Source organism: Mercenaria mercenaria, chromosome 3 (assembly GCF_021730395.1).
Source record: "Mercenaria mercenaria strain notata chromosome 3, MADL_Memer_1, whole genome shotgun sequence".
In the NCBI taxonomy this organism is placed as follows: Eukaryota; Metazoa; Mollusca; class Bivalvia; order Venerida; family Veneridae; genus Mercenaria; species Mercenaria mercenaria.
Genome location: NC_069363.1, coordinates 54,616,751 through 54,632,672, shown reverse-complemented (window position 1 = coordinate 54,632,672; position 15,922 = coordinate 54,616,751). Strand labels below are relative to the sequence as shown.

Sequence of the window (15,922 nt, the reverse complement as noted above, 5' to 3'; positions counted from 1 at the left end):
TAATGCATGGATTATATTAACACCATTCTCTATCATATGTTCTGTCAGGGATGTTTGTAGTATTTTGTAATTACCGCATGACTCCTTCGTTTTGATAGGGTTAGTATTGAGCGTACCAACCTGAAAAGCCCACGAGCGCAGGTTGGTATTCAAAATACTACTAACCTGCGCTCGTCCTTGCACGCAATTCATGTATACTACGGAATCATGTTAGGGACATCGCGTTCTCGCCCCTCGTTGTTCACATATGCACTAGAAAAAAAAACAACGTTACATTCTTGCATCTTTTTTTTTCAAAAATGAATGGATATACTACTAAATTTCTATTCGAAAATCGAGAAAAAAAACGCGTGATCCAACGTTTTGTTTCGCGCAGTTTTTTTCCACAAACGTCGGTAGTGGAAAAAAAACCACGACATTTTATGGTAGAATCTCACGTTTTTTTCAGTCGACTCAATGATCCCGGACTTACGATACTCTCTGGAAATAAGTCCGGATTCATTGAGTCGATTGAAAAAAAACTGCGAGATTCTACCATAAAATATAGTGTTTTTTCCACCACCGCCGTTTGTGAAAAAAATATCATTTTTACGCATTTTTATGATAGAATAGCGTTAACGCATGTTTATTTCGTGTTATGACATCCACAGAATCCCTCGGGAAACGTTGGTCAACCTTTTCGTTTACACTTTATACACTTGTTTATCATCAAAAAGTGTGTAAAGTATGTCAAGAACCATAACCTTCTCTACGTATTAACCCTTATCCTGCTACATTTCTAAAATGGACTGGTCCATTATTCAATTTGGGCAGTACCACTTATTATTCAGGCTGATCTTGGTCTGCACTGTTCGGAAAGGCAAAATCATTTGCCACCAGCAGGCTAAAGGTTAATAACCATTTTGTACGTAAAGAAAGGGTGAAATAACTCGCGATTTGAACAAAAAACAACTTGTTTTCGTGGATTTTTCATGTCTCCTGTATTCTATCTATATATTTGTTAAAACTGCTTTAATGATGGTTGCGGTAGCTTTTTTATGCACGTTGTTCTTTGCAATCACTATTGTTAAAGATGATCTATATAAAATAATATTTATCAAACATACCAGTGTGTTTGATACCAAATAAATTTTGCAGATAATACTAAGTCAGTTCTAAATTTTACTTTACTGATAAATTCTCAAATTAGGTTCCACGGTATCTTGAGCATGACACTATTGCAAATCTGAACTCCATGTCTATTTGAAATAATATTTTCACCTACCACGAGGAAAAAAGTAACATTTTAGTCTGTGTAGCAATTTCTTTAAATGAAATATTTATGCAATTTGATTCATTGAAGAAAAAATATAATTGAGCCGCACCATGAGAAAACCAGCAAAGTGCATTTGCGACCAGAATGGATCCAGACCAGCCTGCGCATCCGCGCAGTCTGGTCAGGATCCATTCTCTAATTCACTATTGTTAAAGAAGATCTATACAAAATAATGTTAATCAAACATACCAGCGTGTTTGGTACCAAATAGATTTTGCAGGTAATACTGAATCAGTTTTAAACAGCATGGACCCTGACCAGACTGCGCGGATGCGCAGGCTGGTCTGGATCCATGCTGGTCGCAAAATGCACCACGTTGGTTTTCTCATGGTGTGGCTCATATTATAAATGGCAAAGCAGACATTTCATGACTGCTTTAAGCAATGTTGCACATATTTGGGTAGGTGTTATAGTAAATCACATAAAATTCATTTATTTGATAATTAGTACTGTACCTAAGATTACACGCTTATTTTCTTCGGGGTCAAGAAGAGAAAATGCGATTTTATAGAAAAGAATATTCCGTGGGAAAGACTATGATTAGTAAAATGATTAAAGATTAGACACTAAGCGCTTTCATCGTGATTATACATGGACGGTAGTTGCCAGCTTTTACTTTCGGTCACGTTCTGTGTTAAGTGCATCCTTAATGATACAATAGATGCAAAGATCATCTGCGCCTACTTCAAAAGCAAAAACATACTGATTTGTATAACCACTGTGATCATGTCACTATTACTAATCTATTTCAGTTTTGTGTTCTAGAAAATTTAACGTTGAAGTGATTTGATCTAAAAATGAACCGTGTGCGTTTTGCATACGAACGTTTTCCGCTCATGCAGTAGCGTTTTCCGATCATGCATGCATTAGTGTAACTTTTAAGTACAAATGTACTCGAATTTTGAAAGATTTATGTCGCATTTCGCTTTAAATAGAAATACACCCGTAACTCAAAAGTCAGATCCTATTTAACAATAAATTGCCATGGAATGATTTTCAAAATTGCCAAAAAAGGAATAAAGAATATATTGTACATTGTGTATATTAATTCAAACCTTCAAACCAGATAAATAATCAGTTGTTACACTTTTTCAATACAATCACATTTTAAACCAATACATTTTATATTATTAACCAGACTTGTATGTACTTTTGACAAAATAAGCAGAGTGACTCTACTGTCGTTTTAATGAGAAGTTAACTTAATAGTGTGCTTGTTACGTTTCGTAAGTTTTGTTGTTTCTATGGTTCCATGGTGGATATCTGAGGTTGAAATTGATTTCGACAGCCCCGGTGTATAAGCAGGACTGATTGTCCCAGCATGATGAACACCAGATATCTGATGATCGTCTACAACTTTTGGAATATTGTCTAAACTGACACTTCGTAAACTATGCAACCTCTCTGCACGAGAGACTGTGGGTGCAGGACTGTCAACCTTATCCTCGTGCAGACTCATCTTTGATATATGTGGAGTTATAGTTTGTTCAACAGGTTTATCCAAGTCTGACGGTTTTCCGTGTATTGATATCCACTTGCTGTAAGTATTCTGCAATCCTTTTGTCTTTGTTCTGTTAGAATCAAACGTGTATTTCAGCAATTTGGAAAAACGTTCCTCTACTTCTTGCATTTGTCTTTTCGATTCTGTGCTGTACCAACGCTGACAACTTTTATAAAATTTCACTTTTCTCTCATAATCTTTGGCGATATCTTTATGTTTACGGTACAGCTGTTTCTTCCTCGGGTAGTCTCGAAATGATTCAAATATAGCATCATTTGTGTAATCATATTCGGCGAACTTCCCTGACAACCAGTTTTGACTTTGTCTCACCAAAGGATCCTTAATTATCTGGAAGATAAAATGGAATACGATTTGCCACGTCAACATGGACAGGTGGTTGAATTCTATAAATTTTGAATGCCGAAGACTGTTAAAGATCTGTAATTTTGTATGCGATAAAGTAAATACCTTTATGCACGCTTAGCGTCTTTTTATGAAAGTTCCTAAAACTGTACAACTCTAAAAGCCACTCTGTATAACTGCCGGTTTGACATATGGGAATTCTGAACGATGCAAAATAATAGCTAGCTGATTCACTTTGCATAAGAAATGAAATATGTAGCACCCCTCCCCTCCCCCCCCCCCTCATCAAAGCCTCTAGCACCGGCTAAAGTAAGACTTTATTATAGTACTTAAATATTTACTTCATGATCCCAATGAATCAGAAATTATATTACAAAAAACCCCCCCCCCCACAAAAACCACTTCAAGAACAATTTACGACCGCGACATGGAGTCTTAAATCCATCATCCCCACTCAATGAGTATGTTTACGTCCTTGTCTTTGTTGTTAAACATTAAAAAAGTGCAAGATATAAGTGTTTGTCAATTTTTAGTTAAACTCCTACTCATAATTTATGTCCTTGACAGATTAATGATTTCTCAAAAAGTACTTTTGCTGATATTTATGAAACTATGAAATAGAAACTTCCGCTATAATCAGTTATACTGATCAGCTGTTTTAAAATGACCTGTAACGCACTTTATTCATAAGATATATTAACTTACAGTACATGCGTCAAAATAGCTTTTTTTATCTCAAATCAAGTGCATTTTCATTGCTTCATAAATCCCTTTTATAAGGCTGAACTGTTTAAATCAAGCAGAGGAACATTGACAGGTTTGGTGTGTGTTGTAAATATATATTCCGGCGTCTGAAATAAACACTTTGCCCAGCTAAGGCATACTTCTTAAGATATGACACACTAAATTTTGAAATTTATGTTAGTAATTATTATATTTATATTGGTACTGTGAGCTGTAAAGCTGTTTAAAACATGCATATCGAGGGCTGACCGGGAAACTATTGTATCTGACATTTTGACCAAAAATGGTTTTATTGCATTTTCTTAAGCCTTTTATTGTCATACATCTACTGCAAAAATATTATAAAAACTTTCCAATAATTTCTTGTTCTTTTTTTAATAATGTGAAAATATTGTATCGGCAACCATCAACTTCTTAAAAGTTCTTTGACCGGGAAACTATTGTATCTGCCTCCTAAGCACATACAATAGTTTCCCGGTAACTTTTCCTGTTACAGTCTCAATTTAAAAAACATTATTTGTGACATTATGGTCTGTAATTTAAACACCAAACAAGGAGAAAACTTGTTACTGTTGTTCAGGTTTTATGTGAATATTAAAGAACTAAAATAAATAATAGATTACATTAACATTTTCACATAATGTGATACAGATACAATAGTTTCACGGTAACTGCAAACACACTGGTTATGAAATAAAATGTTGTATGTGCAAACTTGTATAGGGGTGTCAGGTCTTGATTTACTTAGAACAAGTGAATCCTTCATGCAAACAGTGAAGTCTCTAATCATACATCACATTCTGTTGCGTCTGAGGTTGGTCTTCAGCGTTTGCTAAAGTCCTCATTCGCAGATTGCTAGGCAGAATTGTTTAAACAAAACCTGTCCAGAAATGTTTGTGAGGTGACCTCTACAAGATGTTTCTACCAAGATATTTCAAGCTGTTCTTAAAATCACTTCTTTTAACATTACACTTACGTGGAAAGATTTGAAAATATTATCTAGTCTAAAACCAAGAACCCAAGAGCTTTAATATACATGATTTGGTAAATTGGTATCACGAGGTGGGCGTTTCACGACTCTGTGGATCCTTGTGTTATTTTTATTGTTGGGAAAATTGTTACTATTTTTTGGGGAAGAACTGGGCTTGTAAGCTTAAAAGCCAATTTCCAAAAAAAAAAATAATGCTGAATACTATTACATAATTGAGCCATGTCATGCAAAAAAAGTGTATTCATGACTGAGTAAATTTCTGTCAAGACTTACTGTGATCCAGGCTTTTCTGTGCTTTTAGGTTGTTGAAATATGATCGAAAATTGCTTCTTGAAAAAAGTTTTATAGGTCTTTTGTTACTTAGCAAACACTGTGGGCCCTGATCAGACTGATCTGGGCCCATTGTCTGTAAAGTCCTGGAAGTTTACCAAAGGCAGTTGTTAGTGTGACATGGCTCTATTAAAAACCATGTTAATTCATTACAGTCATGGCTTACACTTTAATGGCTATGGATTTAAATTTTTTGTACATACTTTTATGAAAATATAGAAGACGGAGTTAGCCATGTGTCATTCTGTTATGTTACATAATGGCTTATCTTGTTGCTTTTTCTTGTCCTTTACTTTTGAAAATGGCAGCATGACCAAATTAGGTCAATGATGCATTACCTTAGTTTCCTTTGTGACTCCTCTCGGATTATGCTGTTCTGTCACATGGGGGGGGGGGGGGGGGGGGGGGGGGGGGGGGTTGTATGCTTCTGAGAGGGTAAGGACATGCCAAAATCCCTTAAGTTATTATTCATTTATCGCACATGCCTGGGGTCATGTGCTTGCTTTCTGGCTTTTCTTTTTGCTGTCTGTCTTTTTTGAAATTTTAGCCTCAAATATTGATAAAGGTGATTAAGTTATTGTAAAAAATGAAGTTCTTTTTTAAAAATATCTTGTTGATTTTGTCCTTTTTTTTTTTGTACTATAACGATTTAAATTTTTGAGTGTATATGAATACCTTTGTCCAAAAAAAGAAAAAGAGACAGTGTCATGTAGAAATATCTGTTTTCAGCAATTTTTTAAAATGATTCTTGATAATATTCTGTCTTTACCAAAGTTTCGCTATACTACTGTAGCTGGAACACAGGTGATACAGAGAACAAAATCACATATCCTTTCGACTACCGCTATCGTAAACCGACGCACTACCTGAGACGCCAAATGCAGACTATATTTTTGGGGTTCTCCATTGCCGCTACTGTTTTGCGGGCGGGCTAAGCAGACGACTAATACGTACAGAAAAATGGGGGTGCCCCATTTCTATAGCGTTTAATGCATTTATTTGGGTAAAAAATTGTATTTTTCGCAATTGAAAATAGAAGGAATTAACAAAAAATATACTACATTTTTATTGCTGGGGTTTAATTTTTATGTAAAAGGGTTTTGCTACACTATGGTAGTTATGTCCATTGTGTGGTTATTGGATAATACACTGGGGAAACAACTTATAATTCTTGTTTCCTGCAATAGTTCTACTAGGGTATTTATATGCGGGTAAAACAAACAGTTAATGTTATTTATTAAAAGTCACTATTTAAACGGCCACTGCATCACTGTGGCAGTACATGCTATTTTGTGTAAATAGTATTAATACGCTGCGGCACTCTTTTTGGTTTCGCATGCCCTGCATTAAACTACTGTGGGTTAATCGGGGGAAATAAATAATGTCTACAGGTAAGTTTTGGATTACTAGTATAATCCTTTCCCCAGAGTAACTTTCTCAGCACTGTGGAAGTGCACTAATTTCATTTAATATGTATAACTACACTATGGCACTGCCTTAAATTCAATTTTTCCAAAAAAGTCTACTATAGTTCTTAGACAGGACGAGTAAACTACACTGCGGTACTCATTGAATTTCGTTCTTCCTCCCAAAACGTCTACTGTGGTTAATTATTTGCAGAGAGGTTTTGTTGCTGTACTAATTCCTCCCTATGTCAGCCCCCCCAACTACCCCCTCCCAACCCCCCCCGTCAAACAAGACATTGCATCCCCACCTATACCTAGATCCTCACTCTCGTAATTACTATAAGTACTCTTTTTTCCAGGCACCATAGTGCTTTAAAATTTCCCCTTCCAGTCACTTGTCCCAACCCCCAACCCTAAACCAGTTTAGACGGGGTGTAACCAAACTTGCACACAATGCTTTACATGATAGACCTGTTTCTTTAAACTGCTTTTATCGGGTAATCCTTCTTGTTTTTAACACTACCAACTGTATTCATGCATTTTATTCCCCTGTCCATTCTACTTTTAAAATTCTTGTACAGGCGCTCAGCTGCACGTAATACTCGTAAAGAGGAGTGATGCAGTATAAAAAGATAAATAGATAAAACATTTAGTTAACAGTATGTATTAAAGAGAGGCTTTGAATATTCTTTTTAGCAGATGAAGTTTCTGCATATCTTGGAAGTTTAAAATTTTTTTATTAGAGGAAAAAAGGAAGTAGAACTAACGAGGAAGGTTGTTGAACATCTGGTTGAACCGTTTTAGTGCTTCTAGACTTTATCCCTTTTGGCACAGGCTTTCCCTTGCCAGCTCAACCCATCTTTGTGGGTCTTTTAATTAGGGCGAAATTCTTGCCTTTATGATTTGAAACCACAGAAATTAGTCCGACAGAAGGATTTTTCGGCAAGAATATATGTAATACATGTAATACATTATAAGCCCTGGTTTCGGTTAGTACAATGAACAAAGGACAGCATTTTGACACGTCAAATCAAAGATGGAAACATGGTAGCTAGAGTATGGAAAGGTTACCGTTCAGGAATTGGGAAAACCCCAAACGGGACGCAGGTAGCGATACCATTGACCGAGAGTTTGCAGACTCTCATGAAATTTTTAATGTCAGGGCGAACAAATGCTTGTCAGTCTTGCAGTATGAAGAAACAAAAAGACCGCCGGTTGTCTCCGAACCCCAACGTCTCATTTTGTTGTAAGAAAGGGGTAAAGACAATTTACACGGGTTTATAACATACTCTTCTTTTTAAAAAAGTTAAATTGATTCTAATGAATAGGTTTTAAGATTCCTTTGGTATTATTGAGTCATTGCTATGTTACGTGAACGTACTTTCTTTTACTCCATGTATATAAATTGGGTCGAGTCGAAAGTCGCTCAAATCCAAAATGTACTCAAATTATCGCTCTTGGTCAAAATTGCTCGAAATATTTAAACATGTCAGAAGAGGAAAAGTATGTTATTGCTTTTATATAATATTCGACTGCTCTTAACAGGTTAATCTTCTTTGCCAGGATAAATGTTTCGAGAAATCCGCCTTAAGCATGTTAAGTGCAAAAGCCAGTTCCAGAGAAGTTGTGATATAATTTGTATTTTGAAAATAAAAATGTCTTGCTTACATAAAAATATTTGTCATCTATTTCAGGGTTAATCCCCGTGATCTTTTAAATAATACTTTCAGGGAATGTTTTTCTTTCGTATCATCCGTCCAGACTGGGATTGGCTAACAAAAAGACAAGTCCATACAGACCTCCAATCCGAAACCGTCCTTAAAACTTATGGCAACAAGAGCCCAAAATTTTGAAACTCCAGAAAATCGAAATTTTTGTATATATAAACCCTGCAAATCACTAAATGTTATAATTTGATACGTTTTTCATTGCCCCATTATTACTACATTTAATAAGAAATCCCTTCTTTAATTTAGCTACATAACGGTTTTCAAAAAACACCCAGGAAGGTACATATTAAAATTAGAAACACCCCGTAAATGCCCAAAAAAATTATCTTGGAAATCGACGAAGAAGAAATGACTGCTGAATAGCGGACATTAAGCACAGACTGGAGAAAAGAAACAGACAGTGTCTTAGATTTGTGGGCCACATTACATGGTGTACACATTTTTACTATGTGTCGTTTTGTACATGTCGTTATGGTTTTAGTACGAACGAGAAAGTTTGATTGATTCATCTTTTGATAATTAATTTCACATGCAATATACTTTTCTATATGAGCTGTCTCAAGGGAAAATGTTTTTAGAGTTAAAGTTTTGAAATTCAAGAAAAACATGTTTTAAAAAAGTTTGGCTTCTTGTGAATTTTGATACTTATAATTTGGTATGAAATAATAATCCTACAACCGGGCATATTAAATATAGACACATAACTAATTATTAAACAGTTCTACCGATGACACGTTTATCACAAGAATTTTTGGGCATTTTATTTTTCTATGCGTCATTAACATGCTAATTACTCTAACCCCCACCCCTTGCCTTTAGGCGGCTATTAAAAAAATACATGTATATTAGATTAACGGTTATTGTCGTAAATTTTTGACAAATTGTTTCATTTTCTTACTCAGTTTAAACGGACTACAGTACAATTCAACATAAAAAAAGGAATTTTCATGACTTTTAGTGAACTTTTGTGTAACATTAATATGCTCTATGTTACCTTTTTGCGATGATTTGTAAATAATAAATGATCCTCATCTGTTATAGCTTTCACAACTTGCTTTCGTTTAAATATATATTATTTTTTATTTTCTGTCAAATGTTTTGTTTGCTTTTAATGTTTTACTTTTAGTCTCCTACCCGTTTCTCTTTATTGGACTATAAGTAGGGGCTGTCTATCATTTAAATTTAGTCCAAAATACGTTGTTTTAGGATGTGTAACATTTTATTTTACGATTCTTCTTACTCATACCCGTTCATAGGAGATTGCCTGTTTCATTCATTCAGTTGTTAATTTTATTGTTTTGTTTATTATTCTCTGTTATAAAAAATTTTTTTTGTTGCATTTTACTTTTAGTCACCTACCAGTTATGTCAGCGGTCGGACCATGTAAACGCGGTAAACTATACGTTATCAAGGTTCATTTGAATTTATTCATATTCATAATTTTTTTGTGGGGTATACGATGCAAGTGCCAAAACAAAAATCAAAAAATTCGAATAACACTTCGTGTAAAACTTATAATGTAGCTAAATGTGTCTTTTTTTTTAGTCTGTTATGCCTTACTGACTTTCAAACAGATTTTAAATAACTGAATTTATTAATAGCATTATATCTAATTAGAGCGTATCCCCAGTTGCGAGCTGTATCCCGTTGATTACTTTTTTTTAAAGTCACAATTAAGGTATCAATTGTTTAATCATATAATGAAGAATTATAAGATCTCATTTCACCGAAAAGGGACATTCATGTACGGTTTTGGAACAGATCATTTTAGAGTCTGTTTTTGTTTGAATTTACGGCCATTTTCAACATTAATCACTTTTTATCAGGCAGCCCGTTCAACTAACCATCGTTCCTGGGAAAGACCAGTACTAGACGCCAAAGTCCCTATCTCAAATAAAAAAATCCTAGTCGGTAGCACAGCTCGAACCAGCGACCCTCCGTCAGTGAGAGGATTCAGAGATTACAAGTGCACGAATGTTTCTCCTACATTACGGACCCGGACTATAAATTAATATAATGAGTATACAAAGGCACATGTGAAATACTGAATGCTGTACCATTTATAAAGCATTCCCGAGTATCCATGCATTTAATGCATTTAAAGCATGGAGCTCAAAGTCCAAAATTACCTTGGTACTTTGGGATAATTTAAATGGGATTCTTACCTAAAGTTTGAGATTTTAAAATTTTAAAGTACAATACTTCCATAGTGTATAAATTTACATACGTCTAGTATGCAAATGGAAGAAGTGATGTGTGCATATGTATTACCGTTTCGGCGTAAAAACGACGAAGCGTTCTGTAGAGAATTACCACAGTGTATATATGTATGTTCCAGGGGCAATAACAATTTAAAATATTACTGCCGTAGTGTTTTAAATGTACATTATTTCTGATTACCACAGTGAAACTTTGTATTTCATGGAAAAAAGTTTTAGAACTACCGTAGTGCCACAGTGAAAATAACTGGTGAAAAGTCTACAAAAAGCTCAGTGGGAGACCCATGGTTTCAGACTTCTAGAAGCCGGAGCCGCCCTAATGCAGACGTAGTAAAATAGCTTTAAAAACCGTAGCGTAGAAATGAGTAATTAATTAAGTTTTAAAACTGAGTTTGGTAATTACCGCGACGAGTAACCATCAAAAACTAATGGGTATTTTTGGAGAGTAAAGATCCCTTAATTGTCTGAAAAGGATTTTCTATCAACAAATTGCGATAAAAATGTTTTAGAACATTATTGCGCATGAGACGTTTGGTTTTGTTTTCAAATTTTATGGAGACCTGTAATTTGTTGCGTAATATTATTTAGTATGTCATATGAATGATTTAACTTATTAGTTTAACTGATTTTATACCGTTTTGTTTAAAAACATAAAAGAAGTTTACACTTCAGATCAAATTCTGCAATAAATAAAAAGCATTCAAATTCCCCCCAAATACAAACAAAATTTAAAAATTTGCGGTAGTCTACGCTGTACGAGTTTGGGAATGTGGACCTTGTTTTGATGGTACGTTTTAGGCGTCTGCGGTAGTCAGTCGGTGTATGATAGCGGTAATAGCGACCCCCGTTTTTATGGTACGTATTAGTCTGCTATGGTAGCCGAAAGGATATTAAATTGTTCACATTAAGGTAAATTAGGCCTTAAATATTTTTTTGTTTTCGGTAGCATGCACAAAATAAATTAGGGTAGGTAGGTTGGAAAATGTTTTTTGTTTGTTTAAAAATATTGAGACTTTTCGGAAATTATTTTTACTTCAAGAAAAGAATACAAATAAGGAGGTTATGTCTTTAGAGCACCAATAAGTTCCTTTCTAACATCAATGACAATGTTTAAAGCATAAAAAAATGTAAGTTCTGCATTTTTTATTAAAATTTGAAAAAAAAAAATTCGCTAAGGCCATAAAAACATTAAAATTTTAGGGTTTAGGCCAACCATTTTGGGTTGGTCGGAATACTGTAAACAAACAATGGAAACAAAAAAATTTTTTATGCCTTACACAGTCACTTCAAAAGCAAACAGAACTCTGTAACCATGCCACTGCACATTAATATTGGCTATAAGTTAAAACCCAAAAGTGCTGTACCATTACTGAAAAATAATGACAGTGGAATTCCGGACTGTCCTGAAAAAATTAAAATTTTTGTTGATATTTGGGAGGGGTGAAACCGGTCCAAATTAAACCAAAATAGTTTTGGTCAGGATCCATTCTGTTTACTTTCAAAACCCGTTGCAATTAGAGAAACTTTTCAACAGGTTAGCAAAACAGTAAAGATCCTGACCACTGCACAGATGAGCAGGCTGGTCTGGTCCACACTGGTCATAAAAATTGCTCTATGTTGGTTTTCTCATGCTGCAGCTCATTTCCCCCTTGTATAGCTTCATTTTAGCGTAAATTAATTTCTTGATTTCTTGTATGAAATTTATATCCGGATGTAATGAAATGTGTACAGTCAAGTATTAATGCATACGCTTGCAAAAAAAAAAATAAAAAAATAAAAAATAAAAAATAATAATAATAATAATTTAAGGTAATGGTAAACATATTTTTATTTTATTTGACCATTATTACTGGCTTAAGGTATTGTTCAGTTTAATTCATTTACCAACTTATCAATGTAAATACAAAAATATAAATACAGATAAGCGATAATTCAATGAGATAATAATAAAAAATGAAAAAATAATTCAAGTGCAGATACAATAGTTTCCCGGTCATCAGAAAGAAAATACTGTATCTAACACTATTTTCATTGTATATTTGTAATTTATGTTATTTATAAGTAAAACAATAATTCTATGCTTAAAGCAATATGAATTTTATAAATAATATTTAATGAATAATGCAGATACAATAGTTTCACGGTAATTTTTTAAATTCAATAACGTCATTTTGAACGTGAAACTATTGTATCTGACACTTTTTGCTAAATCTTAAAAATAAATTATTTGAGTACATTTTAAAAGCCAACATATTATTTCTTATTTCAATTGATAATGATTTACTAAGAATGGTAATACTAAGCTGTGTTTTTTAAGAAAATATTCAGTTTTTTCTTTCTCCTGTAAAATTTACAAAAATGCAGATACAATAGTTTCCCGGTCAGCCCTCGATATTTCAAATCGTTGCAAAATTGAGAAAAAAATCTGAAATTCATATCGAAGACCTGTATTTGTTGCATCCATGTCTCTGTCCAACTAAGTACAGGGATTATTGACTTAACACAAGCATTTTTTATTTGCAGCTCACAGTTTAAACAAGATGACGCAAACATTTTTATTAACCCTTACCCTGCTAAATTTCTAAAATGGACTGGTCCATCATTCAATTTGGGCAATACCATTTATTATTCCAAGGGGTGTTCTCTGAAAATTTACAGACTGAATAGCGAACAGTGCAGACCATGATCAGACTGCACGGTATATAGATATATAGTTATATACGTAGTAGATGATCAAACATATAGGTATATAGGTAGAAGATGATCAAACATATAGATATATACGTAGTAGATGATCAAACATATAGATATATAGGTAGTAGATGATCAAACATATAGATATATAGGTAGAAGATGATCAAACATATAGATATGTAGGTAGTAGATGATCAAACATATAGATATGTAGGTAGAAGATGATCAAACATATAGATATATAGGTAGAAGACGATCAAACATATAGATATGTAGGTAGAAGATGATCAAACATATAGATATATAGGTAGAAGACGATCAAACATATAGATATATATAGGTAGAAGATGATCAAACATATAGATATATATAGGTAGAAGACAAACAAACATATAGATATATAAGTAGTAGATGATCAAATATATAGACATACAGGTAGTAGATGATCAAACATATAGATATATAGGTAGAAGATGATCAAACATATAGATATATAGGTAGTAGATGATCAAACATATAGATATATAGGTAGAAGACGATCAAACATATAGATATATAGGTAGTAGATGATCAAACATATAGATATATAGGTAGTAGATGATCAAACATATAGATATATAGGTAGAAGACGATCAAACATATAGATATATAGGTAGTAGACGATCAAACATATAGATATATAGGTAGTAGATGATCAAACATATAGATATATAGGTAGTAGATAATCAAACATATAGATATATGGGCAGCAAATGATCAAGCATACAGATATTTAAGTAGAATAGTAGATGATCAATCATATAAATATATAGATACATGTATATAGGAAGCAGATAATCACAATATAGATATATAGGTAGCAGATGATCGATCAATCATCGAAATATATGATACATGTCCTGGCTTCTGTCTAATTTGTAAAGTACACGTATATGGAAGTACATACCACCATAACGTCTAATTGTGATACTTTAATTTCAAATTAAATACATGTAAATGTATTACTTTTGTCTTCACGAACCAAAAAACATTGAAGACAGTATTTCTGGTGTTTTTTTTCCTCTGTTATATACTAGATGTGTGTTTTTATAAATATGTACTACCTAGAACACTCTATAACATCACAAATCAAAGTTCTTTCAAGTTTTCGAAAAAGTTTACATACATTGGAGGCGTGTCCTTTTATATACGTAATCACAATTTTATGAATGAATTTCATACCTTTGTTCGCCCTATATATTGATCCTTGCTAAGATGCTGGGTCCATGTATGTTCCTTTGATAAAAACATTGTACCATTTAAACAGAAGTTATTTTTAAATAAAGGATTGAATTTTTATTAATGCTTTGCAAATGTTATCGATACCTAAATTAAGACGCAATGACCCTTTGCTGAATTGAAAACTAATAGGTAGGTATTGTTTTAAGTGATTTCACTGATTGTTATCTTGAGCTAGTGAACTTAAACAAAGGAAAGTATGTGTCAAATGAAATGTTCAGTTTAGTGTGTATTAAAGAAATAAAGGAAAAGTCCCCAATTCTATCTTCGTTATTCATTCAATGCGGTGAGAGAATTTTCCAAAAAAAAAAAAAAAAAAAAAAAAAAAAAAAGATTCCCTGTACTCTGATTCATAGGTTATTATTTTTTAACATATAGGATTATGGTGTTAAACAAATTCTACTTTATAATGTAATTTCGCTGAAGCCCTGATACTCTGTTATTATTTGGCTTCCAAGAGCATAGATTTACTAAAACACTCGCATAATCTTTTCAACAAAAAACGATCAACTAACTTTTGAGATAATGTTATCATGACAACAAAAAATAACATTCTAATATAAAAATAGAAACAGTGCTGGTCGTAACTTTACCTACTTTCGACAAAGTAAATTTGACCAACGTCTCCGTCAAAACTTTATAGCACTAGTGCAATACTAGATTTATGTAATGGCTTTTATTCACTCACATGACGTCATGCAAACATGTGGAAAACTACTTCAGAGTTTGTTAATAATGTTGAATTAAAAGCATTCTCATCCAAAAGATTCGACGTTGTCAGCTTTCAACCAATCTATTCAGTGGAACTGACCCAAACGTCGCTCCTTCGAGTGTTGCAAGCATGCAAGAAGAAATGGACTGGCAGTCCCTAGAAAACCGGAGATTATACTTAAGTAAATTCAAAAGGTTAACCATAATTTGGTACAAAGAACAACATTATTAACTCTTAGATTTACAGTTGGTGAAAGAACCTTTTTTCAAGAAGTTTTTTGGTAAAATTCAAGCAGTGTTTTTCAAAATTCAAGTCCTTTTTCAGGTGATTTGGGGTTTTAGTCATTTTCAATGAGTTTGAAGGACTAACATTTAATTCAACGAATTTTCAAGGCCTGTGCGAACCCTGCTTTAGCTGGAAAGAAGTTAAAATAGCTAAATCTGACTCCTATGTTATTTACAGCGTATTTGTTCTAAATGCGCGAGAAATTTAGAAAATGGACTGTTAGTAATATGAAAGATATTGACAAAGATAGTAATTTATTTTATGCTAACTATAATGAAATACTGTATTCTATCAGTTAAATATTTTTATATCTCATCACTCACACTGAAAATATGAAATCTATATTTTCACACT

The 15,922-nt window shown here is 33.4% G+C and overlaps 2 protein-coding genes across 2 annotated transcripts in view; one reads left to right on the top strand and one right to left on the bottom strand.

Annotated features, from left to right (window-relative positions):
* Positions 1–507: 507 nt before the first annotated feature.
* Positions 508–14,851, bottom strand: LOC123524714 (uncharacterized). Its single transcript, XM_045303129.2, has 2 exons — positions 14,515–14,851; positions 508–3,164 (listed from the first exon to the last, which is right to left on the bottom strand). Exons 1-2 carry the CDS (start codon positions 14,581–14,583, stop codon positions 2,502–2,504), a joined length of 732 nt encoding a protein of 243 aa, XP_045159064.2. The 5' UTR covers positions 14,584–14,851; the 3' UTR covers positions 508–2,501.
* Positions 2,722–15,922, top strand: part of LOC123524713 (uncharacterized) — a 59,968-nt gene continuing 46,767 nt past the window's right edge. Inside the window, exon 1 of the mRNA XM_045303128.2 lies at positions 2,722–2,855. The gene's annotated coding sequence lies outside the window, so the exon portion shown is untranslated. The remainder of the gene's footprint in view (positions 2,856–15,922) is intronic.

Bases quoted from the DNA above. Each gene is read 5' to 3' on its own strand.
- LOC123524714 (XM_045303129.2), bottom strand. From the start codon at position 14,583: ATGTTTTTATCAAAGGAACATACATGGACCCAGCATCTTAGCAAGGAT. The intron at 3,165-14,514 runs GTATGAAATTCA...TTTATCTTCCAG, and splicing joins AATATATAGGGCGAACAAAG to ATAATTAAGGATCCTTTGGT.